We start from the raw sequence: 26931 nt of genomic DNA, 5'->3' as shown, positions 1-26931 counted from the left end.
TATATAGCGCTTTATACAATATTGATTGTGTCGAAGCAGCTTGTATAAGATCTGCAAAGTTACAAAGCTCAAAGTCTCCCACAAAAGGATTTTTTGTGCAAATATTTGCATTATGCCACTCAAATGTGTGTGTTTCCTGAACCTGATAGAGTACAAGACCAGCTGTGCACAAAGTTTGTTTCTAAATACAAAAAATGGGGCAATCCCAACTTTAATAGGACAATCTGGTTCTTCTGAATCAGAGCCCCTAAGTATGTTTTATTATTTGCTATTGATCTAAATTAATGTGTTTTTTTAACATTAAAGCATGCTAACATATAATTTACTTTTTAAAAGTTTTATCATTTCAATTTGACTGTACACTTTTATAATTTATATTTCACTGGACACTGGAAGCAACCATATGAGAGAGTATTTTAGACTGAACTAAATACAGGAAACAGCAGGATCATGCATTTCTTGGGAATTGAACCCACGGTCTTTGTTTTTAGTGTCATGCCCATTTTTCCCTCTCCTTTCAGTTCTTAAACTCAACATCAGCCACCATTTTTGAGTTTGGCCGCAATATGTAAAACTTGTTATCATGTATTTGCTTCTCCTGCAACGGCAACATCCTGCTTAACCAGTTTTTGGAGTCTTAAATATCATATATAGATTATTAAATACCACACATAAATATCAATAAACCAGTGTTGCAGCTACTTATAAAAACTTGAAGAAAATATAGATAAAATAATAATTTAAAAAATGGTCAAACATTCACTGTTTTGTCATTATTTAAAGCCCTAAACCAGTCTAAAACAACCTACTGTATTCTTATAAGAGATTTAACAAATTTTTTCATTGTTTCACACAAATCACACACCTTTGGCCTTCTTCTTCTCTTTTTTTTCTTTATTCTTTTACAAATGCACATTCTATTATGAAAAAAAATCAATAAAATAATGCAACACTTTGGTTGTCATTTTTAATGAAATATCCTTTTTGGCATATCTTATATCCCAAATGAGTGCTTTGAAATTCTTTCCTTATACAAATACATCAAATTTTATATTATTTCAAATGCTGGCTTGAATTAGACAAGAATAGCAATATGTATTTCTGTAGACTGTTTTGAAAAAGTAACCTAAAACAAGAAACTAACAACTTTAAGCACCTTAATCAACTGAAGGAAAAGTTACCTTTTATCTCTCAGGATAATGTCTGTGGAACAGGACTCTGCCGTCAGTTCAGCTGTCAAGTGACACAGCAAGATGTCTGACCTTAATTCTTACCTATCTATGGGTGTGGACTTGTTTTGTTAAACAAAGGAAAAGGGAAAGGGATCATGTTCTCTTTTGTGAGTTTAATTTAAGGATTCATAGAGCTACTTGTACTGAATGTACTGAGAAAGAATGTGAATCCAACTGAAACAAATATGACTGAATTTTCAATATTATCACTGAATAAGGATTTGTATTTACAGAAGCATTATTATATTTTAGTGAAGTTATGATCTGTGTAGAAATAAATGTTTCATTACAACTTGATTGCTAGTAATCAAGTTCAGTTTTTTATTTACGTATTTTTAAGATTACAGATTTACTTTTAATATTTGCTTTACTTTTGTTACTTTAAACTGGCCACACACTAGAGGATTTTAAGGCTGATTTGCACCACCGAATGATCGGGAGATGGCTTGTTGCAAGAAATTTTTTGTCCAAAAATCCTCTATTGTGTGGTGTCATCACGATTATTTAACTGCTCCTGACCGAGATGGCGCATCGACAAACTCAAATTGTAAATATCACACGTTTGATATTTACGACTCTTGATCGGGCGGCCTCTGACGTGATACCTGCGATAGCCAATAACAGCGAGCAAGCGTCATTTGTTGCGTGCTTCTATAGCTGAAACTTGTGCTGTGTTCATGCTACATAATAATTACCGTAATTTCGAGATGACAACACATGACTTTCTACTCAGAGCTGTTCTCGGAGAGGCAGGTAAAGTGCACAGATTGTTAGGAAGTTTTAACAGGTTAACTGTTGAGTTGGCTAAGGAACCAATTTGCACAAACATCTGTTATTAGCAAACGGCATCTGTGTGGAAAACCATTGTCTTGTATTTTACATGTAATCTACAGAGAAGTTTAATGTACAGTGAACTTTAAAATGAACTTTGCCGGATGCGATGCCAGATATAAATCAAGTTTTTTTTTGTTCTTTTGCATTTCAACAGCATCTTAACAGAACAAAATAGGCTAACATAAACACAACTGTAAGTCTTCACAGACCAAGACATTCATATTATTCATACTATAACAGAGAAACAAACCACCATACAAGATATTAATTCAAATAAAATTTAATAAAATACATTCATACAACCATATGTAAATTTTTTGACCTTATCACTTCTCATAATTTTTAGGACTTCTGTATACATGGCAAGCTCCTTTTTAAAGACAGTAAACTGGGGTGCTGTTTTCAAAACTGTGCGTCTCACGTGGACAATTATAATATCAAAAGTGCGAACCGCTTGTGGCCGTGGGCGCATTAGAGATAATGAAGGCAGACGGGAAAGACATTGTGTTGGTTTCATACGGATAACTTTATCACAGAAGATTTGTTTTTGATAAGAATTGCTTCGTTTAAAAGTAGACATGTCAAGCTTTCTATACATATATCTCATGTCTGTGTGTGGAGTATTCGTTGAGTTTCAGTTCATTTTAAGGACGCGTTTCTTAATAAAGATAATGGAGACCCAGGCGGCAGACTGTTTATTTTCTTTATTTCACAAAAGCACAAAGTTTTCTTGTTTTTATAAGTGTATACGAATAAAAGTAGACCCTTTTATTCGTAGCTGCATTATGTACTGAAGCTTTGGAAACAAAACCAACGGCTCAAAAACATAAATATGTCAGGAGAGAAATGTTATGCATTTTGCCGCGGGGGGTAAACAGCTGCTGGCTTGATGATGCAAACAAACGGCGGTTCGGACCCAAATAAAATCATATGAACGCAGTTCAGCGAGGGCAGGGGGAGCAATTGAACTCGGGTTTCGCCCAGGCAATCAAACTAAATGTGAAAGCACCCTAATGTTCACTTTCAGAGGTTATTAATTTTTATAGCTCATTAATAAATGGTTCTCCACTCTACACTAAGGTGCACTTTTAGACATTATTAATGTTTATAACTTATTAATAAATGGTTCACGGATGTCCATTTTAAGGCTCACTTTCACAAAATACAAACATTTGTAATCATGAATAAATGCTTCACAGGTGTCCACTTTACATTGAGGTACTCATTTACTGGATATTATTTCTTATAGCTCATAAATGAAAGACATTCACCTTCGTTATCCAAGTCTGAATCCCAGCTTGAGGTACTTTGATAATCATTCCCTTTTCCCTGTCGTTTCCTGTCACATCAGGCATAAAAGCCAAAAATAAAACTTGCTCACCCTAAGGTTCACTTGTATAACTACTATTGGAAGAAATTGATTCATTAATAAAATCTCATGAGTTAACAAGTCAGTCACCCTTTTTGCATTTAGTGTTTTTGGAGGATATGAAGTTTGACAAATGAATTGTCAAATTTTTATGAATTGTTGTGGATAAGCATCATAACCATCATCAACATGCATGAAAAGACAATACATATTAGAACGAGGAAAAACCAATACAGCACCCTTTGGCCTCAGTTTTCAATTACATTTACATTTACATTTATTCATTTAGCTGACGCTTTTATCCAAAGCGACTTACAATTGCTATATATGTCAGAGGTCGCACGCCTCTGGAGCAACTAGGGGTTAAGTGTCTTGCTCAGGGACACATTGGTGTCTCACAGTGGATTCGAACCCGGGTCTCTCACACCAAAGGCATGTGTCTTATCCACTGCACCATCACCACCCCAGAGTATTAACATTATGATGTATCATTATGTTAACATTATGATAATCCTGAAATCCTGAAAAAAAAGTATGAATAAATACATTTTATTAATTATTTATAACATGAATTAAAAAATGGCTCACTATTTGGCAGATATTTCATTACAGACATATTTTTATTCAAGCTCTTATAAGTGCTTATTGCATGCAGGCTATCTCCAATTCTTCTCCTGTTCTACTACTCTGGATTTATAATACATAAACTGACAGTTCAGGGGCCGTTGCGTACGCACAAAACCTGTCCTGAAAGAGGCGTATGCTACACAAAAGGTGGGATTTATAAAAACAAACTTGACAGGAAAATTGGCGCACCTGCATGCAAACTCTGACCCATGCATACAGACTTTTTTCTGTAGAGAGATGAAGTAAACAACTATTCCACTGTCATTAATTGAGATGAGCACTGAAATTTCATAAAGTCATTACACAGAAGTTAAACTGAAATTATGAATTTAGACATATTGGATGTGCTTGATCACGTTTTAATGACAGCGAGGAGTGCTATAGGTGCACAATAATTCATCTTTAAACTCAACTGCAGATCTCATGTTATGAGAAAACTTTTTAGCGAGAAAAATTATCTTTATGTATATTTTGATATACATAGCATAAGGATATTGGATGATTTTTTTAGCAGTAAAAATTAACGTATGGCACAAATGGCATTTATAGTCCGTATCTCATATTTCCTTAACGTCTTGTATCTTTGACGTTTGTTTAACATGGTGTCACGTGAATGGGAATATGCATGGAAATCATATGCAGATGAGGTTATGCATAGTAAAACTAGACGTTGTAAGCTCCATATATGGTGATTTCAGGGTGGAGATGCACGTATGCACAATCTTCCCCTGACTAAGATTTATAAAGGGATTTTTGCACAGGTTCTGGCCTATGCATGTTTTTATAAATTTGAAAACCTTTGTGCGTATGCAAAATCTAGCTTTTACGCTTACGTACACTTTTAGGAGTGTTATAAATGAGGCCCCAGAACTGTAACTCGTAGTTTTGTGTTCTGAACTTGTAGTTTTATTTCATGCTGTCACTGTTTGAACTAAATTAAAGTAATGCATAGCGTTAATATGAAAATGGTGCTGGTCCTTTTAAGAATGAGAGCTGTCAAGAGTGCTATACTGCTTCATTACACAAGCAGACTAGCTAATATTACCCCGAAGAGGACAGGAACTTAGTAAGCTTTCCGTTGCTTATCATAGCCATAAACTAAGCTTTTGATCACCCCTTGTATGTTTAGATGGTACAATAGTCGTGCTATGTAGCTTAGATTTATTTACATGTTTGCAGTAGAAACTGTCTAAGGCAGTGACTCAGCACAGCCAAAGATATCGAAAGTGGGAAATGTGCATTGATGCACCTCATAGGTGAACTGTCTTTGTAGTGTTAAGGGAAAGTACCTCCGCAGCATGTGTTATCAAACTAGAGAAAGACAGATTCTTTGCTGCTTGCCACAATAAGTCGCCATTTTTCTGCACTAAACAAACAAATGCTTGTAACGGTTTTTTATTTCTATTATTGTAATACCCTCTAATGAAAAGTACATTGCTTTTCACATCTCTTAATGGCAGACCCTTCACTACTGGAGAAACGTATGTGTTGTTGTTGTTATTTGCACCATGAATAAGTTAGTGCCCAGAATAAGTAGTCTCGAGATGATAACCAGGAGAGGGAATATAATATGCTTACTTGAGTCCTCCTACAAGAAGGGGCATTCCCCTTACTGAGTATAGAGGAAGTGGCTCGTGATCTGTATAGACTTGTTTGCAGTAGAAACTGTCTAAGGCAGTGATATCGAAAGTATATTTTTACAGGTAAGAACTTTATTTCCTTCTCTCTGTAACATTAAATAACTTTTTGTCCTTCAATGATTGTAAAACTGAATTTTATGATCTTTAATATGACATATTTAATGGTGCCATTCAAGGTCATTGTGCAGTTTTGAGCAATGTGCAGGGTATAGTTGAAACACACAGTCTCAGTTATACCCGCTGTTGAATCCTATTGTGTGGGATGAACTGATAGCTATAACTGCTTCTGAAACCACAGTTAGTAACTGTGGTAAGAGTAAGCTGATTAATGAATATGTGAATGAGTTACTGTAGGTAGTGAATAAGTGAATGTTATTTGTGCTGTTTTACAGTTATACACAGTTTTTGTCATTTGTTTTAACATGAACTATTCTTAATTTTGAGATTAACAACTCTAAATAGTCTTAGTTTTCAGAGAAAAACTATTATTATAACTCTTAACTCTTGTTGTTTAGTGTGAACGGTGGGACATTAAGCTCCAGGGCTCTCAAGTTTTATCAAAAGTTTGGAGTGAGATTACATCTGTGAGCATATTTGCAGCAGCAGCAGTCCCTCGGCCCCACCTAATTCTCAAGTTTTTGCTAGTAGTTCAATTTGATCTATTGTTCATAATTGACCAGCACAAATAGAAATGATAACAATTGGTAAATTTGATAAAAGACATATATGTATATAATATGGATAGCAAATGTCTGAGGTTACGTGAGTAGTCGGGATGATTTGGTTTGACATTTTTATTCAGTTTTACCGTTTTTGAATCCATTCAGCCGATCTGCGGGTCTGGAGGTAGCACTTTTAGCTTAGCTTAGCATAGATCATTGAATCTGATTAGACCATTAGCATTTGGTCATCAAAAATGACCAAAGAGTCTCGATAATTTTCCTATTTAAAGCTTCATTCTTCTGTAGTTACATCGTGTACTAAGACCGATGGAAAATGAAAAGTTGCTAGGCTGATATGGCTAGGAACTATCCTCTCATTCCGGCGTAATAATCAAGGAACTCTTTTCCTTCTCTTCTCCCTCTCACTTAAATCTTTCATTGTCTTCACCTTTTCTAGCTTTCTATCACCATGCCACTTCTCTCTGTGTTTCTGTAAATATGCAGCCCTTCTCTCTGGATCAGCATCACACCGAACCCTATACTGGCGCTCTTTCTCAGCAGCAGATAAACACATCTCCCTAAAACACAAATCACTCTGTTTAATATTATGATAGGCTTATTTCAAATCATGGAGTCATATCAAATTTATGAATAAAAATAATTGTAATATATAGTATATATGGCAAGAATGAACTCAGTATCCATAAAGCATTTTAAACACACACATAATAATAATATATGAATGAATGAATGAATGAATGATGCATTTATATAGCGCTTTATTGTGTATAGCTGTACACCCAAAGCGCTTTACAATCATTCGGGGGTCTCTCCTCAACCACCACCAGTGTGCAGCATCCACTTGGATGATGCGACGGCAGCCACAGTACAACGGCGCCAGTGCGCTCACCACACACCAAATACAGGTGGAGAGGAGAGAGAGTCATAGAGCCAATCAAGTGGATTATAACATTAATTAATATACTATATTATTATTAAGGTAAATGAAGTTTTATAATGCACCATGACACGTCCAAGTTTTAAGGACTTATACAATAACATCATGTCACTTTATCAGTCATGACTAAGCAGAAATAGAAATGTCAAATCTATAATGCTATATAGGTTTAAGTCAATCATGAGGAATTCTGAATGCTTTATAATCCCTGACAAACGTGAATATAATGTGTATATAATATTATGGATACTGAGTTCATAGAAAGTGTGGCCGTGATTAAATCAGTTAAGTTTATCCATTGTAATGCAAATCTTGGTTTTAGGCAATTCCTATGTAATTTCTGTGTAATGGCAATAGTTTGTGAATATTTTTTTTATCAACAACACTCAGTGTGAGTGCTAATCAGTAGAAAGGGGCGTTTAATTCACGCCCATGTGTAGAAATCGAATATTCAAGCTGTTTATTCGTTTTTCTTCTTAAATAAATTAAATTTAAAAAAAAAAAACAGATTGAACGAATAGGTCCGTGTAACGGTTTGCAGTTCTTTGTTCAATTTGCAGCATCAAAATTAACCAGATAAAATTTGGCTTCAAACTTTAATTTTTCGTTTTTTTCAAATACCTCACAAGCGAATAATTGTCTCTCTGTTTGATTTTCCAGTCTACAAGTTTAGGTTGTGGCATCCGAATAAGATTTTTGAACAAACATAAAACATGACTCGTTATTCTGATTTTCCATTTTTTGTGTTTTGCGCTCACGGTTGGTCTGTACCATTACTGCCGGGGGACGGAATGGGGGATTACTTTAAGCCTGCAGCGGACCCAGAGCGCTGCCGCTTTAATAAGTTGCAATAAGTTATTGGCTACTGTGACTGTTAACTGTTAACTGTGATTATTACCATTACCATTGGACCCTGTTGAAAAAACAGCATATGCTGGTTAGGTAGGTTTTGCTGGGATGCTGGTCCTTAGCTGGTTTAAGATAGTCCTGGACCAGCACATGAGCTGCTAAGAACCAGCATCCCAGCATCAAAACCTACCTAACCAGCATATGCTGTTTTTTCAACAGGGGAGAGTATTTCAATTTCTGTTTCTATATCTATATTAACACTAGAAATTCCAGAGTTTTTTACCCCTCCTTTAGCCAAGTGGATGCTAACTGGCTAGTCTTTTGGCTATCATTAGCATCAATTCATGTGTAAATGTGGTCATTACCTGAGCAATCTGCAGGGGGGTTGGGGGTGTGTGTGTGACTGGTTGCTGGTGGCTTGTTTGTATGTGTGGGGGAGGGAGGGCTGCTAAAAGCAGAGAACTTGTCTCACATTGGCATGTAGGGTCTTGCCCAGGTGTAAACAGGTATGAATTAGCCTGACAAGTTTGGGATCAAGTTTTGGGTGGCTTGCGACCTAAAATCCAAGTACATTTGTAATGTCCTCCCATATCTTGGCAAGGACCCTAGTCGTCCCAGTGGAGAGAGACTGTCTGAAAATGTAGTGATGAGGCTGATGGAACCATTCCTAGACAAGGGCAGAAATGTTACCATGGACAATTTCTTCACATCGCTGTCACTTGCGCATAAACTTCTTAGCCGGAAAACCACCATCCTCGGCACAGTCAACAAGATTCGCCGGGAAATCCCTCAATCCGCTAGACACACAGATCGCAATGAATTCACCACTCAGGTATGTTGCAGGTCTTTTGTGGTTTTACTTTTGGGTAAAAGTAAAACACTGTCAGCCAGACCACATTTAAGAGACTTCATTTGCCAGTACCTCACTAAGGCCTCTTAAAAACACCAGCTTGCCTGCAAACATATTAGTTTTGCATAAAAGGCAGTTGTCGTTATCATTTAGATAGGTCTGGATACAAGGGCCACACCCTGCCACCTGCCCACAGCATGCAGTGATAACAAGAACAGAATTGGGAATGTTTGTGCACATTTGACATGTCAACGCATCTCGCAGTGTGGAAGTAATGGATAGTGACTTTGACACATCAGCAACTTTCTCTTTGACTTCAGCTAACACATCAATCTGTTGCACTACTTGTAGGACATTAGCCTTAATGTGGTTAACTGCAATGGATAGCTCGCCAAATTTTTCATCCATGTTTTCAGCCAGCCAGTTTTTTTATAGGCACCGCAGGAATGCTCAAGCACCCATGGAAAAACAGGTTATTGTCCATTAACTTCAACATTCCGGAGCCTCTCTGATTGGTGTCACCAGAATACAGAAGTTTACATTTCCAAACATTCATTTTGCCATTAATTGTAATAATCCAGTGAGATTTTTGTTTGCTCCACACAGAGATCTGATCTAATCATAGTCTTTCTGGTATGACAGGAAGAAACAGAACAAACTGAGACAGACTAAATCCAGAAGAACTGTGGCAATGTCTCCAAGATGCTTCAAGAGACCTACCTGCAAAGCTATGTGCAAGCGCACCTAGGGCAAAACACTTTTTAACGCAAAGGAGGCTCACACTAAATGTTGATTTCATTTAGTTAATAGAAGGTAATGTATTTATGACATTATATTTGACAGCATTCTCATCTTACAGCATTTTTACAGTGCCTAAAACTTTTAACAGTACTGTAGCTTTGCAGGTAGGTTTCTAGAAGCATCTTGGAGATGTTGCCACAGATTTAGTCTGTCTCAGGTTGTTTTGTTTCTTCAGGTCATTTCAGACAGACTGGATGATGATGATGAGATCAGATCTCTGTGTGGAGCACTGGCTGTTGTGTAGCAGAATGTTTTACTGATTTAGACAATAGAAATGCCAGTTCTCAAGTGTTGACAAAATCTTGTTTAATTTGAGTTAGGGAACACTTCTAACGTTAAAGTTGGCATCATTAATAGCACCCAAAACTAACCATACAAATACAGTGCTGGTAGCTACATTTGGTAGATACTATTTTGTCAGAACACCAGTCAATTAGGGTACTTACTTTATCTACGTTCTGTTATTAGAAAAAATAGTGGAGAGTTAGTTACAAATGAGAGAATAGTTGCAAACCCACTGGGAGGCACCGGCGCCATCACTGACTAACTGTTAGTAGCTAAAGGCTAGCGTAACTATCAAGCTAACATTAACGAAAGCGACTGATAACAAACAAGCACGAAAATAGTAAAAAAAATAAAAAAACAGTTAATCACCTTGAAAATTGACTCTAGTCGGTCCCTCGATAAATCTATGCAGATTCCGTAGCTTCTTCTGTCAAGAGCGCGCACCGCCACCTACTGTTCCAAGTGCAAATGCCTCTCCTGACATTTCTTCAGATCTTTTTTCTGATCTACTGGACTGCTTGTGCAATATTAACTTTTTTTTCTTTCTCATTACCCCTTTTCTTTCATATATCGTTCTGGTATTAAACACACCAGATAAGCAGATAAGGGATTACTAGAAACTATATTGGTGCTGGTTGGAGCTAGAGCACCTGTTTTAAATCTTTTTCTAACTCATCTGCAGCTTCTTTTCTAGAAATCCCTTCATTAATTTCTTTAATCAGATCTTTTCTGAGTGATTTCCAAGGATTGTTGTTAATTATGATGCTGAAGCAGAACATATCACTACTATGTCATGCTTTGATTAATCTATGTTAATCTATGTTTATTCTTGGTCACAGTGTTTATCTTAAACCCTAGTTAAACACACCTGAAAAGAACAGAGACAGTGCTCAGCTAGATCTTCAAATATAAATTAAAATGTATCTAACATGAGCATACATAAAAATGAGAAGTGCATTTATAGAACATAAGGCACTTGCATTGGTAATTACACACACAAAATATTGGATAAGAGGTAGAGATCACAGTCCTCTAATGGTTTAACAAATAAAAGGGGAACAAATGTGAGCACAGCTGTCATTTATAAGGCATGAGATTTGGTGGATGGATGGACTAAAAGGGCTTAGCACTTGCTCTAAAGATGCAGCACAGAAACAAAGAACACTTTTAAATATCACCTGATTTAGAATCAGAATATTATTTGAAAACTACAGTGTGTTGGAGCAGGAATGTAACTAAACTCTGAACGTCTGTGGCCTGGATTAGACGGCATTTCTTAAATTTGGAATATACGCATAGCCTATTCCTGTTGTTCTTCATGGCTGTATATTCTGTCCCCTTACCTTAAACATACCCCTATAAACATAAAACAACTTTATGCATTTTTTTTGGGTTTAACAAATATATGAATAAAATAAATAAATAAAACATCATTCTGTATAAGCTTGTTTCCCCATGGGGACCTAATTTAGTTTCCTACGGAGACCCATGAGTCAGTGCTCATTCAAGTTGCAGTCCCCATCGGGATAGAAAAACCCGAACACACACACACAAAATATAGTCTATATATATATTCTCTTTCTAATCGTTTAACAACACACATTAGATACCAGTCTTTTTAGGCAAGTATACCAGGTAATGAGTGTCACGTCATGAAAGGTTTTTAAAACGACTGAAACTGTCTAACTTGATCACAATTTAATAAAAATGTTGTAAGTTAGGCCTATTAATTGTAATGATTATTTCAAACAACGAATAAATTGATAAAGCGAGCAAACAACAAAGTATCAAGGGAGCTTTTTGAAACTCCGAATCAGACCACTGTTTCGAAGCGTTTCAATCGGATCGCGAATCAGTTGTTTAAACGGGACTTTAAAGTGCGTATTGCGAACAATTTGATTTAAACGGGACAAACGGGACATTAAAGCAGGTCGAATCATTTGATTTAAACGGGACATTAAAGCACGTATCCTGAATCGTTTGATTCAAACGGGACATTAAAGCATTAAAGGTCCCCCCAGCAAATCGCACCCTGCCTATACATAAAGCGGCAGCGCTCTGGGTCCGCTGCAGGCTTAAAGTAATCCCCCATTCCGTCCCCCGGCAGTAATGGTACAGACCAACCGCGAGCGCAAAACACAAAAAATAGAAAATCAGAATCACGAGTCATGTTTTATGTTTGTTCAAAAATCTTATTTGGATGCCACAACCTAAACTTGTAGACTGGAAAATCAAACAGAGAGACAATTATTCGTTTGTGAGGTATTTGAAAAAAACGAAAAATGAAAGTTTGAAGCCAAATTTTATCTGGTTAATTTTGATGCTGCAAATTGAACAAAGAACTGCAAACCGTTACACGGACCCGAATAATACATGGATTTTTAACTCTAGGGGAGTTGTAAAATGAGCCTATTTTCAAAAAAGTGGAGTGTTCCTTTAAAGCAACGTTAATCTTAAAATCTTGAATCTTCAAGCTTTTCAAACTGCTTCAAACTTTCTGGCTATGCTTCCTGAAGCCAACATCAAAGTTTGTTTTGAAAAACTTTTTTTTTTTTTTTTTATCTATTTACATTTGGAATTTTTCAGCTTACATAATTTCACTGCATGTTTAAAAATAGTTAAGGGTACACTGAAAATGCAACACCTTATAATATGACCAAATGGTATATGACATACAGTGCCCTTCACAAGTACTGGAACAGTAAAGACTAAATTGCTCTGTTGGCTGTGGAGTCAAGACATTTGCAAATATGATTAAAAGATGAATATGAGACAAAACTACAGATTTTCACGTTTTATTATTAGCAGTTTCAACACATACATGTTTTACCAAATAAAAAGAACAGCACTTTTAGAGTTCATCCCTCTTATCTGATGTGAGCATAAGTATTGGGACAGTTGAACATAAGGCAGATATAAAAGATTAAAAGCTATTATTTAGTTGTAGATCCCTTGCGCACAATCACAGCAGTGAGTCTGTGACCCATAGACATCACCAGACTCTTGCTCTCATCCTTTGAAATACTTTTCCCAGCCTTTAATGCAGCCAATTCCAATTGTTGCTTGTTTTGGGGAGTTTCTGCCTTTACTCTCCTCTCCAGCTGGTGAAATTTATGTTCAATCGGATTTAAATCTGGAGATTGACATGGGCAATCTAAGACTTTCCATTTCTTTGCCCTTATAAATTCCTTGACTGAACTGGCAGGGTGTTTTGGGTCATTGTCCTGATGCAATATGAAGCACTTCCCAATGAATCTGGTGGCATTTTCTTGAATATTGGTAGACAAGATGGTTTTGTACCCTTCCAAATTCATTCTGCTACTGTCAGCATACATTAAGTCATCAGTAAAGTTGAGAGGGCCTGTTCCAGAGACAGCCATGCATGCCCGTGCCATGACACCACCTCCACCATGCTTTACAGATGAGGCTGTATGCTTGGGATCATTTGCAGTTCCCTTTTTTTCTCCACATTTTTGCTTTCCCATCACTTAGATAAAGGTTCAGCTTTGTCTCATCGGTCCATAAACACAGTTCCAAAACTCTTCTGGCTCACCTTTGTGCTTTTTTGCAAACTTTAATTTTGCCTTTCTATTTTTGGTGCTGGTCAAAGGTTTGCAAGTTGTTGGTGATTTTATGGACACGTCTTTTTAGGGTTCATTTTCACAGCTTTTATGAGTTGTCTGTCATCAACTACTGTTGTTTTCTCAGCCGATCAGGTAGTTGTTGGTTGCTGGTGTCGCTGCTGGTTTCCATACTCTTGATTTATCCATGCCCTTCATTTTTGCTAGAGCTCTAGCTGACTTCCTCTTTTCTTTTAGCATCCAAATTGCTTGCTTTTCTCTCAAAGTCAGCTCCCTCATCTTCATCCTGGTTTGTGTGTGTCATCATCGATTGCAAGATTCAGAATGCAGAAGTAATGGATATAACTGATACGACACATTCCCTGCTTTTAGAAAGACCTGTGAGGCAACTGTTACAATACTTATGCTCACATCAGATAGAGGGATGCAACTCTAATCTTCTTAGCTGGTAAAACATCTGTGTGTTGAATCACCCAATAATAAAATGTGACATTCTGTAGTTTTGTCTCATATTCATCTTTTAATCATATTTGCAAATGTTTTGACTCCACAGCCAACAGAGCAATTTTGTCTTTACTGTTCCAATACTTATGGAGGGCACAGTATATACAAATATGCAATATTGTGAAAAACTATTTCACACTTTGCTAATTCATGCAAAATCATGAAATTAATTCTAATAATATATTTAAGTAAAATAAATCTACTTTTGATCTCTGGGATTGTCTGTTGACTCTGTAGTTATGATTGTTGTTCAGTGTTGACAGCACAATTGAGTCATATTGGTTTAATAGTCCATTTCTGTACTTAAACCAGGTGTTTCATTACTCCTCCTGGAACCAAGAAATTCAGGTAATTAGAATTTTCATTTACATTATTTAAATAAGAATCATGTCTCTAATTCTGAGCATTCACTAATGTTTAAATTTGCCGTTCAGAACATGGAAAATCAAGACCCTGCTGTTGTTGATGCAATCAAGGGATCGGGCGAGTCCACTCTGGAAAAGGCTACAGCAAAAGCTAAAATAAAATTTGACCAGTTTCTTAATGTCTCACTTAACATCGCTGTGACTGGAAAGACAGGATCAGGAAAATCCTCCTTTGTAAATGCACTTAGAGGTCTAAAGGATGAAGAGGATGGAGCAGCACCTACTGGAGTCAAAGAAACTACAACTGTGCTCACCATGTATAAACATCCTGGAATGCCAAATGTGAATATCTGGGACCTGCCTGGAATAGGAACCCCAAGCTTCAAAGCAAAAAAGTACCTGAAAGATGTCAAGTTTAACACCTATGATTTCTTTATTATACTTGCCTCAGAGAGGTTCACAGAGAATGACATCATGCTGGCTAAAGCAATAAGAAAACAGAAGAAAAGCTTTTACTTTGTTCGTTCCAAGATTGACAATGACATGACTTCAGAGAAAAAGAAAAAAGGATTTGATGAGCAGAAAGTTCTTTCCTTAATAAGAGAGGATTGTCAGAAAAACCTGAAAGAACTGGGAGACCCCAAAATTTTCTTGATATCGTCTCATTATTTAGAAGAATATGATTTTGAATTACTTCAAAACTCTCTCGAAGATGATCTTCCAGAACACAAGAAGTATGCTCTTCTACAAGCCTGGCCGGTGTGTTCTGCTGCATCTCTTGAGAAGAAGATCAAGATGTTTAAACGGATCATCTGGGCTGCATCTCTTGCCTCTGCTGGTGTAGCAGTTATCCCAGTGCCTGGCCTATCAGCAGCATGTGATGCAGGTATGGTCGTGCTTTTCCTCACAAGGTGCTACTATGCATTTGGTTTGGATGATAGGTCACTGACAAGGCTTTCAGAGAAGGTTAACAAGCCCCACCTGAAAGATATGGCCAAATCTAAATTTGTTACTGCCATCCGAGAAAAAGCACTGACCAGATTGCAAGTGTCTGCTGCGCTCGCTGCCATTTCTACTGTTGAATATCTGTTTAGTCTCCTTCCAGGTTTAGGCAGTGCTGCTGCTGCAGGAATATCCTTCGCTACCACTCAGTACCTCTTGAGAGAAGGAGTGAATGATCTGGCAAATACGGCCCGAGATATCAGAAAAGAAGCTGGGCTTGCTTCTGTTCATTGAGATTGTTTGCTGATATGGGGTTTTGCAAAAAAAATATCTTAATATTAAAAGAATTTATGCCAATGTGCATGCAAACCATATACAGTACTTGAATATGTGATCACTTTCATTTGTTACTGCACTTTTTATATTTTATCCATTGCTATAATTTCCCATTACTTTTACTGATTGTTTTATCTCAAATACAATAATCTGTTTTAAACAAAATTAAAAAAATATTTTCAGTTGGATTTTCTGTGGTAAATGACAATAAAACTTTATTTAACTTTTCATTTTCATTGATGAATTCTGGGTTGTTGTTTTTTTCCAATATCAAATATAACCAGGTATAATGTCTCTCACATTATAAAATACAAAATGTTTTTTATTGGCTCTTTGTGATAACTGTTTGTATATGCAGTTAAACTATACTCCCAATATTATTTGTTGTTTTAATATAATATTTTTCCTAAATCTACTTAAGAATACTAAAAGTCTTGACTGATAAATTACCTACTGTACAAATATACTTACTACACTCACTGGCCACTTTATTAGGTACACCTGATAGACGGCTCGTTCACACAAATATCCAATCACAAGGCAGCAATCAATGCATTTAAGCACATAGACATGGGCAAGACAATCTGCTGAAGTTTAAACTGAGCATCAGAATGGGGACTTTGCGTGGTTGTTGGTGCCAGACAGCTGGTTTGAGTATTTTAGAAACATCTCAGGTTATTCGTGTAACCATGCTTCCCTGAGAGCAGAAAATGCGTTGTTGTTTTGAAACAAGAAACCCTTTCTCCGAAATGCTGAAGCCTTATGCAATCGCACTATTGTGGTTGCAGTAGGCAATGGTTGTCTTTAGATCTTTTGATTGAGAGATGGCAACCGAAGTATCTAGTATGTTTTTACATGGCAATGTAGCGTTTTGATCAATCAGACACACAATTTTGCATTTGATTTAACAACTCAATTAGTTATTAGATTAACAAATGGTCACAGACTCCCCACCTAATACACATACTGGTGCTGGTATGTCTGTCAATGACTCCAGGCCTGATAACACTTGTTTTATTGCTCAAAAGAATGCGGGTAGAGCAACACTTCCTCTTAGGAAAGACGCATTGCGTCATAAAATGTAATTTTCTCTAATTAATTCATATCTTTGAATGAACACACACGCATATATTCAGGTCATTGTGTATATTATTACTGTTCTTGTATATGTTTTTGTGTGTTGTACATCATTTTCTGCATGCTTATGATAGATCACTAGTTAATATCACTTTAGCTGCATCATGTTTAGTCTCTATCAATTCGTCTTTGGATGATCTAATTGAGAGTGAATATTACATGTTGATACCTATGCAACACATTAGTGTCCTAAGAATCTTTAGAAGTTTGTGCATTAACCCAGCTGAATTACTTATGCAAATTACCATGTTCAGAGACAAAGGATCGTAAAACTTTCCCTCCAAAAATCCAGGACTCTATTGAGTATTTGACTCCCCAGAGGTGTGACCCCTATAGCAGATAAAGCTCCCAATTCAGAGATGCCCAAGCAGTCTGCGGTTCTGTTAGATCCTAAGAGGATGTGAGCTAGAACTTTTTCTGACCCTGTAAGTTTTTGTGCCAGGCCTTTGCGGCCTTGTCTTTCCATTCAACCAAGCTCCTTGGACCTCAGAATGATCTCTTTCTTAGCTCTTTTCCATTCAAAACTTGGAAGAACATTTCTACCTGAGAACATTTTTGGAATTCATTACTCTTCAACCCGGAAGAACGTGATCGGGAGTCCAAAACTTTGAAAACATTAAGACTTTCATCTGAGACTGCATTCCAGACACTCGACCCAACCAAAGGCAGTGCAAGTATAACATTTAACTAAACGAAACAGAGGTTTAGTTAAAAGTTATAGACCCCATTATAAATGGCACTGATGGTTTTACTCAGGTGGTTAAATGACTTTCTCCATAACTGCATTCTCTGGTTTTCCTGATGGCTTCATCTATCAACTATCATTTAGCCTTTCCCATGTATAAGTGATTGTATGTTCGCTGATAAAATTTTGTAATTTGAATAAAGATGAATTTCTATTAATTTCATAGTTTGTCCAATTTATAGTTTATGCAAAGACTGTTTTAAGTTCAATTACATTAAAAGTCATATTTTTTCAGAGCCTATTAAGTGTTAAAAATAATGGCTTTCAAGTATAATGTAATGTTGAATGGCTATAATTAATGGCTAAAATTGAGGCGAAATTAATGCAGAGATACCAGTAAAATTACTGGTATCAATGATACTGGCCTTCATTAATAGTACGTACCTAGTAAAAATGCTATTAAACCATATTTAAAACATGCCATCTTTATGTTGTTTTATTAATTTGGAGGTTCACTGTGAAATGATGATACCATAAATATATTAATAAGCAATTAATTACATAAAACATGTGTGATTAGTTATTTATCACTACATTAGCACTAATGTTAACCTTTCATAGATGTTGTTATTATTGGTATAATATTTGTTTATTTTTAGAAAATTCAGAGTTGTCTCAGAGTCTGTTCCATAAAAAGTAATCATATGCTAAATACGGTTCAAACGCTATTATTTTATGAAATGGAAATTATTATTATTAGTCAAAATATTAGCATCTGGGGGGCGCTAGTGAGTTCCACATGGAGTAGACGTGTTTTTTTGTGCTCTTCATTTCCCTTGATTATATCTTATTTTCACCAATAATTTCATTGTTAAAGTTTGCTCATTACCATCGCAAACGGCATGACTAAGCCCAAATCAAAGAAAGGAGACAAATCAGCTGAGGAAGCAGGTGAACAAGGTGCCTGTCAGTCTGACGACGCACAGGCCGCTGCTAACTCCACAGACCCTGTTAACCTCGCTGACATTATGGAGGCTATCAAATCAATGAACGGCTCCATGAATGAAAAATTCGATTCTTTGGAATCTACGGTGTCTCAGACATTGGCCTCGCTGTCGGAAGTTACTTCACGAGTTACGGAACTCGAAAAGGCCAGTACAGATTATGAGGGCCGTATTTCTGAACTTGAGGCTCATTGCCGTGACTGGTTTGAAACATGCAAATCTTTGACATCTAAGTTGGATGATCTTGAAGGGCGCTCGCGGCGGCAAAATATTAAGATCATAGGTCTGCCTGAAAAAGTGGAGGAGGGTCACCCGACTCAGTTTGTTGCTGACTTTCTTGTGCACATTCTTGGCGCCAGTAACTTTTCAAAACCTCTGAAGATTGACCGAGCCCATCGTACGGGCCCGGTTGGCAACGCACGATCCCGTCCTCGGACGATGGTGGCCAGACTGCATCACTATCCTGATAAAGAGAAGATTCTACGTCTTGCACGGCTGTCTTCGCCCCTGATGTACAACGGAGCGCGCATTCTGATTTTCCCCGACTTCACCTCTGAGGTTCTGAAGCAGCGCCAAGCTTTCAACGACGTGAGGAAAAGGCTCAAGGAGGCTAATGTTCGTTATGGGTTGCTCTTCCCTGCTCGCCTTCTCGTGACTCACAACTCATCTAAACATGTTTTTGATTCCGCGGAGAAGGCTCAAGCCTTTGTTGACTCTATCACAGCTGAGGTCAACTCTGTGTAGTCTGCATAATTATGGTGTGTCAGCAGTTAAAAGGTTGGGCAAGACTTGATGACTTTTAAGTGTTTTGTTCTTTATCGACTGCGGGACCTTTGTGAGTGATGCTAACCAGTCTGATCTGCATGCTTGTTATTTTCCATCTTTATTTTGTTATGAGCATAAGTTTGCGACACATAGCATTCATTGTATTTTTATTTGACGACCGTTCTGTGTCTTTTTTTGTCATAATTTAAATGTTCGTGGGGATTTGAAGAGCAGTTTAGCTTTAGGCTTTTTCCTGCCATTTGTTTCGTTTTGTTTTTTGTTAAACCGTTGATCTTTGTGTCACTTTTTGGCTCCTCTGTATATATGGGTTTCTTATACCGCTTGGTTTGGGGAGGCGGCTGGAGGGTGGGGGGATGTAATCTGTGTTTAATGTCGTTGATCTCTGTTTACCCTTCTTTTTATCTGTGCGATTCCGTTACTGCAGTTAAGTTTGTGTATCCTGTAAAATGGCACATAATATAACTTCATCACAAGGTGGCGGTGTTACTTTAGCAAGCTGGAATGTGCGCGGCTTGAATAGTCAGGGGAAGCGAGCTAAAGTGTTTTCATATTTGCGCTCTATTTCCGCTGACATAATTTTTTTACAAGAGACCCACATTAAACATGGGGAACAGAATCGTTTGAAATGCAATTGGATTTCCCAGGTTTTTCAGTCTACTTTTTCATGCAGGGCCAGAGGTGTTGCAATATTGTTTCGTAATTCAGTTCCGTTTAAACATATATCCACGTTAACAGACCCTAACGGTCGTTATGTTCTTGTTACTGGATTAATTGCCTCCAAACATTTTACTTTTTTAAACCTCTATGCCCCTAATTATGACGATCCGGCTTTTTCGGTTTTCGGTTTTCTACCGTCTCTTACTGATACTCACTTTATAGTTGGTGGCGACTTTAACTGCATATTGGATCCGGTTTTGGATAAATTTCCTTTTCGTTCAGATCCTTCCCTTAACTGTACATCAGTTATTAAACATCTGACCGAGTCATTGAATATTATTGATATATGGAGGCTACACCATCCTATTGATAAGGAGTATTCTTTCTTTTCTCATGTCCATAAATCATATTCGAGAATAGATTATTTCTTTATAGACTCTAAATTATTAACTAACGTCTCTGCATCTAAATACCATAACATACTGATTTCTGATCATTCCGCTGTTACAGTATCTTTTGACTTTGGTTGGGCAACGCCAAGTTATAACTGGAGATTTAATTCTTACCTCCTTTCAGATGTGAAATTTTGTCAGCATATTTCAGACTCTTTGACAGAATTTATTGAGATCAATGATAAAGGCGATGTTTCTGACTCTGTGTTATGGGAAACTTTTAAAGTAGTAATGAGAGGACATATAATTTCTTATGAGTCAACAGCAAAGAAACTCAGACAAAAACGCTTAGTGGAGATAGATGCCCGTCTTACCCAACTGGAAAAATTATATAGGGATACCGCAGACCCATGTGTCTTAAATGATATTATGTCACTTAAATATGAATACAATAAGATTACTTTGGATCAGGTAAACAAGACGTTGTTAAAAATTAAACAAAGACATTTCGAGATTGGGGATAAACCAGATAAACTATTAGCTCAGCAGTTAAGGGGTTTGTATGCTAGTAGATCAATTCATAACATTGCTGATAAAGATGGTAAAATTTTGACTAATCCAAAGGACATTAACAATCGTTTTATGGAATTTTATTCAGATTTGTACAAATCCAAAACATCTGTATCTTCAGAAGCTATTGTAGACTTTCTTCATTCGCTTCCTCTTCCAAAAATAAGTGAGGCTGACCAGGAAATGTTAAATGCTGACATTACTCTTCAAGAGATACTGGATGCGTTTAATGCCTTCCCTAACGGGAAGGCTCCTGGCCCTGACGGCTTTTGTATCGAATTTTATAAACAGTATGCTGGTAAAATTGCACCCCTTATGTTGCGGATGTTAAATCATTCTTTTTGTAAGCAAAAATTTCCTCCTTCTCTCTACCTCGCCAATATTTCTTTACTTCTTAAGAAAGGCAAGGACGAAACTAATGTGTCCTCTTATCGTCCAATTGCTCTTCTTAATACTGATCTAAAAGTGTTCACCAAAATTTTGGCAACTAGATTAAACAAATGTATTTCAACTATTATTCAACCCGACCAGGTCGGCTTTGTCCCTAACAGATTCTCCTTTTTCAATGTTAGACATTTTCTAAATATAATCTATTCCAAGCAAAAATCTTACTCTAAATTGGCAATTATTGCGTTAGATGCAGAAAAAGCTTTTGATCAAGTGGAATGGAAATATATCTTAACTACCATTAAAGAATTTAATTTAGGAGATAGGTTTTCGTCTTGGGTCAGTATGTTGTATCATCATCCATCTGCATCGGTTTTAACTAATTTTGATAGATCGCCACAATTTGAGTTACATAGGGGCACACGACAGGGGTGCCCACTTTCTCCCCTGTTGTTTGCCATTGCCATAGAACCTTTGGCTATCGCTATTAGACAACATCCGCAGATTCCACCCTTAAGCATAGGTCAGGTAGATCATATCATATCTCTTTATGCTGATGACGTTCTTTTATACCTTTCAGATCCGGAGCACTCTGTTCCATCCTTGTTGGATTTATTAAACTCTTTTAGTAACTTTTCAGGTTATTCGGTTAATTGGCAAAAAAGTGAATTTATGCCCATTGGCAATAATATAGATTCAGTCTTCATGCAGAGTATGCCATTTAGATTGGCTCCGGATATGATAAAATACCTTGGTGTGGTTGTTCCTAAGAATCCAACGGATTTAGTTAAATTAAATTTTCTCACGCTGCTAGACAACTTGAAGCAGGACATAGAAAGATGGCGATCACTCCCTATATCAATGATCGGCCGCATCAATGCAGTTAAAATGGTGACCCTTCCGAGATTCTTATATCTTTTTCAAAATGTACCCGTTTTCCTACCCAAATCATTTTTTAAAACTCTTGACTCCATTATTATGCCTTTCATATGGGGTTTTAAAAATGCTCGTATATCCAAGACTCATTTGCATAAACCTAAGCATTTGGGGGGTCTGGGTTTGCCTAACTTTCGCCAGTATTACTGGGCAGCGAATTGCAGAGTTTTAATGTATTGGCGGGATTCTTTTCCAGGCATTGTTCAAGTAAACACTCCCTCCTGGTTAGCAATAGAACAAAGTGCCTTCCATTCTTCTCTTTCTGCTTTGCTTTTTTCAGCCCCCCTGCCTACTAAAGAGGTTCCCAAAAATAATTTAATCCTTAATAACTCTATTAAAATATGGTACCAAAACAGGAAGGTATATAAGTTACTAAATACTTCCTCACTTACTCCTATCTGTTACAATCATGCATTTAAACCCTCTCTTACAGATAAAGTTTTTAAGGAATGGCAAGACAAAGGAATTGTCATTGTTAAAGATTTATACATTAATAAGTCTTTTGCCTCTTTTTCACAGCTCAGTGAGAGATTCAGTCTTCCTCCTTCTCATTTTTTTCGATATCTTCAAGTCCGGAACTATGTTCGTTTAAGTATCTCAGATTTTGCAGTTTTGTCTTTAGAAAGCAAAATATTTGATTTATTTTCAAATTCTCCAGATGTTAGGGGTTTAACCTCTTTATTTGTTAATGCTTTTAAAGATGAAATAAACTTCTCCTCCCTTTATTTGAAAGCTGCTTGGGAAGAAGACTTAGGAATTCAGATTACTGAGACTGACTGGGATAAATGTCTTTTATCTGTTTATTCATGTTCTATAAATTCAAGACACCAACTTATTCAATACAAGGTTTTACACAGACTTCACTATTCTAAAACGAAGCTCAGCAGATTCTATCCTTCCGTCTCCCCCATGTGTGATAAGTGTAAAGTTGCTGAGGGTACCCTGGCACATCTTTTCTGGTTCTGTGTACAAATTCAGAATTTTTGGATAGAAATATTCCAGTTCTTTGCCAAGGTCTATAACTGTGTTTTACTCCCCGACCCAATGATAGCAATTCTTGGTTGGTCAGATTTGCTTGAGTCTCTCAGCCTGAAAGTACGGTTACCCATCCAATATGGTATGATTGTAGCTAAGAAAGTTATTTTGCTTTTGTGGAAGAAAAATGTTAGGCCTCTCTTTTCTGACTGGTTAACTGGTCTTACTTCTACTTTACATCTTGAAAGAATCAGATATACCATCTCTGGGAACTCTGAAAAATTTGACAAAATGTGGGAACCAGTTTTTACTTTTCTGTTGAGCTACAAGGACCAATGATGTATTATTTTATTTTAGATTGGATTGTAATTATTTTTGGTATGATATGTTGGTCTTGTATACCGCCATACTACTACTACTTTTTTGTCAGATTTTTGTGCTTCATTTTACACACTGCACAGTTTGTTGTTATATGAAGGGTCTGTTTGTCTGTTATTGTTTGTTCATGTCTGCAAAAACCATAATAAAAATAATAATCTAAAAATATTAGCATCTGGAAATTTTATTGATAATTGCAAAAGTACTGATTTTGTTTCCACTAATGGCTTCAGTACTTCATGACACTCATGAATTCTTGGGTCAATAATGATGACGTTACTTTTCCATCTTGTGTTTATTTCAGATTTGAGATGATTTGCATTTGAGAATCTCAGCATTGTACTTTAGCACAATACTTGTACTTCCAGCGCCTGTCTCTGAAAACATTAAAAAAGATATCGTGTTAGCGTTGAAAAATACAGTTTTACATGCAGTTAGGTTTCCTGTATCACATTTGCATCACCTTTTTACTGTCTACCGAAAACCTTCAACTCAAAATATTCAAGAGAGAAAAGATCTGAAAATATTACAAATTTGCTACTTTACTTACTCTTGTCTATTTGCATGGTAGCTTTCAGCACCCACCAGGTAGCTTTGGTTTGGTACGCTCCAGTGGAAGGCCTCATCAAACCAGTTCACGTAAGTCGTCCACTGGCAGTTATTAGTACAGTAGCCCTTACCTCTACAGCAGTAATACTGCCAGCTGTGTGGAAAAAAAAGAGTATAATTGACATTAGCTCAGGTGAACTCACACAAAACATCAAAATCAGTCCAAAATCAGAGCTCACCGCCTGTCCTCCTGCCTATTGCCGTGGTAGCTGGCCATTCCTGTGATGATGTGGTGCGGTGGACACTCATAGGTGAACGCTTGGTCAAAATCATTGACGTAAGGTGACAAGAAACACTCTCTGCCAGTATCAAAGGTGTTTTTACAGCCGAACTCCCACATCCGGTCCTCACGAGTATTATCATGTTGGCTTGGTTTGTTCATTAGGCAAGGAAACAGTAAGAGGCAACTGAATTATCAGCTTGATGTTCTCATTATATGTTCTGTTTCGTTACTGTAGTATTATTTTTGAGAATGTTCAATTCCTTTGAAATGGAATATTGACTCCACTTTTCTGGGGTTAAAAATAACCAAGCATATTTTATGGCCAATAACTTCCATCTTAGTGTAAACTACATCCACTGATCCACGTTTTTGTAGACCACATTGACCCATGATGTTTTGACTTTTACTTTAGTACAGCATTTTAACAGTATCTATACCTTTACAGAAGTACAGTCAGCTTTTTACTCACCTCTTTATGTAGGATATGGACTGTCCTGCAGGGCAGTCAAAATCTAGAGGCTCGTCATAGCCGTTTTCCCAGCGTAACTCTGTGGGATTTTATTCAGACCGAACACTTAACAACTTGACAAGCATTTCCATCAGTTTGTAAAAACAGTTTTTCATAAAGTTTCTCACCTTGTCCACTGGCCAAGAGACCCGTCAGCAGGATTAACAAAGCAGCTCTCCCCATGGCGTTGTTGTGAGAAACTTGAGAGAAAGGTATGCTTTTTATAAAGACCTTTTGGTCACATGTTATGTAAGGTCAGTCTGTTATTTAACACATGGGATCTAATCATGTTTGAACAGGTGGGACTGATTTCATACAACAAGGTTATTTTTTATAAATACACATGCTGTGCTAAAAAATAAGGTAGCACTTTAAATTAAGGTACACATTCACTATTAACTATTTGCTTATTACTAGCGTATTAGCTGCTTATTAGTACTTATAAAGCACATATTAATGCCTTATTCTGCACGTCCATATTCTACGCCCAACAGACCATTAATTAAGAGTTTTTCTTTAATAAACTCATAGTTACTGCTTATTGGGAGTGAATAAGGCAGTTGTTGAATGAGAATTATGATCTTAATATGATTTGCTTATTATGGTCCTCATAAGCTGGTAGTAGCAGAAGAATAGTCATTCTCTCTTAATAACACTTAATAAATATAGTTTATTTTATGTAACAACACGCATAACTACAAGTGTTAAATTAAGTCTGAATATGTTACTCTTTCTAAAGTGAGGTCTTGCTCGTTACTAATTCACTAGTAGCTGGCCACTTACTAACCCATAACCGTTGCCTATTCTAAAGCTGCCTCCTCTTCACAATTAGTAAGTCCATTACAGCACACAACTACTACAATTAACAAACCTTAGTCTTAAGGTTGCACCTTAAAAAAGGTCTCTGGTGTAATCTTGGTTCACTGAAACGTGGGGAACAATATGGAAGATGCCGGCAGTGTCAAAGTGACCGATGCCTACTAGGGTTCACAGGTTATATTTCTATTCAACAACAGACCAAAGACAGCACAAGTAGAAATATATCCTTAAATGTAAGACAACTTCTGTGATTTACAAACCTATTATAACTTTTTATGGCCAAGAACAAATGTGCTGCTGTAAACAGTATGGCACATTTCTATTTAGCACTCTAAATGTAACAAAAACAAATACATATTTTCAATTTTTCATACAGTACTTCCAAACATTACATATTTAAACTGAAAGTTGAAAACTAGCATTTGAATACTCCATCAGTGGAAGAAGTTGACTGGATTTTCATGTCTTTTTTTCTCAGGGTCTCAGTCCTTGACTGAAAATAAATGTTGGGTCAACTTCTACATTTAAGGCATTTAAACATGAAAACAGTACATTCAGTGTGTTGAAACAGTAGTAGTATAAAAATCAACTTGCTATCTACAGTATATGTGTCACAAATCTGGTCCATGCTCTCCCGGTCAACCACCACTAGAGGTCACCCGTTCACCACATTGACTTTTTCACTCACAACACACTGGACTCCATTTCCCACAATTCATTGCACTGACGACACGCACAGCTGTTCACCATTATCTCGCCCACACCTGATTATCATTTCTCAATCACTCACTCACTATTTAAGTCTGGGACTTGCTATTGCTCACTGCCAAGTATTGTTAGCCTGTCTGCACTACAAAGCGTTCTCCGTTCCTAGTTTTCCTCGTGGTTTTCCTGTGTTCTGATTCTTGCCCGTGTTCCTGGATTATTCTTTCTGCCTTGCCCTGTTTGGATATTGTACGCCGATTGTTGACTACGCCTGTTTCCTTGACCACGCTTCTGTCTTGCCCTCTACATACCTGTCTGCTGTTGT

General features: G+C 36.9%; 3 protein-coding genes across 6 annotated transcripts in view; 1 reads left to right on the top strand and 2 right to left on the bottom strand.

The window, feature by feature from the left end:
- LOC306854424 (nuclear GTPase SLIP-GC-like) overlaps positions 1–1245 on the bottom strand; it is a 70262-nt gene extending 69017 nt beyond the window's left edge. The window contains exon 1 of the mRNA XM_079392399.1: positions 1182–1245. The gene's annotated coding sequence lies outside the window, so the exon portion shown is untranslated. The remainder of the gene's footprint in view (positions 1–1181) is intronic.
- A 3879-nt stretch (positions 1246–5124) lies between these two features.
- LOC306854519 (interferon-inducible GTPase 5-like) lies at positions 5125–16294 on the top strand. Of its 4 annotated transcripts, none has more exons than XM_079392623.1 (4): positions 5662–5765; positions 8773–9003; positions 14505–14540; positions 14627–16071. In XM_079392623.1, the coding sequence occupies exons 2-4, from the start codon at positions 8818–8820 to the stop codon at positions 15791–15793; spliced, it is 1389 nt and encodes a 462-aa protein (XP_079248749.1). In that variant the 5' UTR covers positions 5662–5765; positions 8773–8817; the 3' UTR covers positions 15794–16071. The 4 variants fall into 4 exon arrangements, with proteins under 4 accessions (XP_079248751.1, XP_079248749.1, XP_079248750.1 ...); XM_079392622.1 differs by having other exon boundaries at positions 5708–5765; positions 8552–9003; XM_079392625.1 differs by lacking the exons at positions 5662–5765; positions 8773–9003 and adding an exon at positions 5125–5128.
- A 7732-nt stretch (positions 16295–24026) lies between these two features.
- LOC306854903 (hemagglutinin/amebocyte aggregation factor-like) lies at positions 24027–25270 on the bottom strand. Its single transcript, XM_079393212.1, has 5 exons — positions 25211–25270; positions 25044–25122; positions 24531–24719; positions 24293–24445; positions 24027–24119 (listed from the first exon to the last, which is right to left on the bottom strand). The coding sequence occupies exons 1-5, from the start codon at positions 25263–25265 to the stop codon at positions 24074–24076; spliced, it is 522 nt and encodes a 173-aa protein (XP_079249338.1). The 5' UTR covers positions 25266–25270; the 3' UTR covers positions 24027–24073.
- Between the last annotated feature and the right edge of the window lie 1661 nt (positions 25271–26931).

The sequence above is a fragment of the Barbus barbus genome (assembly GCF_936440315.1).
Source record: "Barbus barbus genome assembly, chromosome: 3".
NCBI lineage: Eukaryota > Metazoa > Chordata > Actinopteri > Cypriniformes > Cyprinidae > Barbus > Barbus barbus.
This window is presented reverse-complemented; position numbering and strand designations above follow the sequence as displayed.

What these genes read in the sequence shown, in the direction of transcription:
- LOC306854519 (XM_079392623.1), top strand. Translation starts at nt 8,818, where the DNA reads ATGAGGCTGATGGAACCATTCCTAGACAAGGGCAGAAATGTTACCATG. An exon ending in GCAATGAATTCACCACTCAG is followed by an intron (nt 9,004 to 14,504) that starts GTATGTTGCAGG and finishes TACTTAAACCAG; the next exon opens with GTGTTTCATTACTCCTCCTG. An exon ending in CCTGGAACCAAGAAATTCAG is followed by an intron (nt 14,541 to 14,626) that starts GTAATTAGAATT and finishes TTTGCCGTTCAG; the next exon opens with AACATGGAAAATCAAGACCC.
- LOC306854903 (XM_079393212.1), bottom strand. Translation starts at nt 25,265, where the DNA reads ATGGGGAGAGCTGCTTTGTTAATCCTGCTGACGGGTCTCTTGGCCAGT. An exon ending in TCTCTTGGCCAGTGGACAAG is followed by an intron (nt 25,123 to 25,210) that starts GTGAGAAACTTT and finishes AAAATCCCACAG; the next exon opens with AGTTACGCTGGGAAAACGGC. An exon ending in AATAGGCAGGAGGACAGGCG is followed by an intron (nt 24,446 to 24,530) that starts GTGAGCTCTGAT and finishes TTTTCCACACAG; the next exon opens with CTGGCAGTATTACTGCTGTA.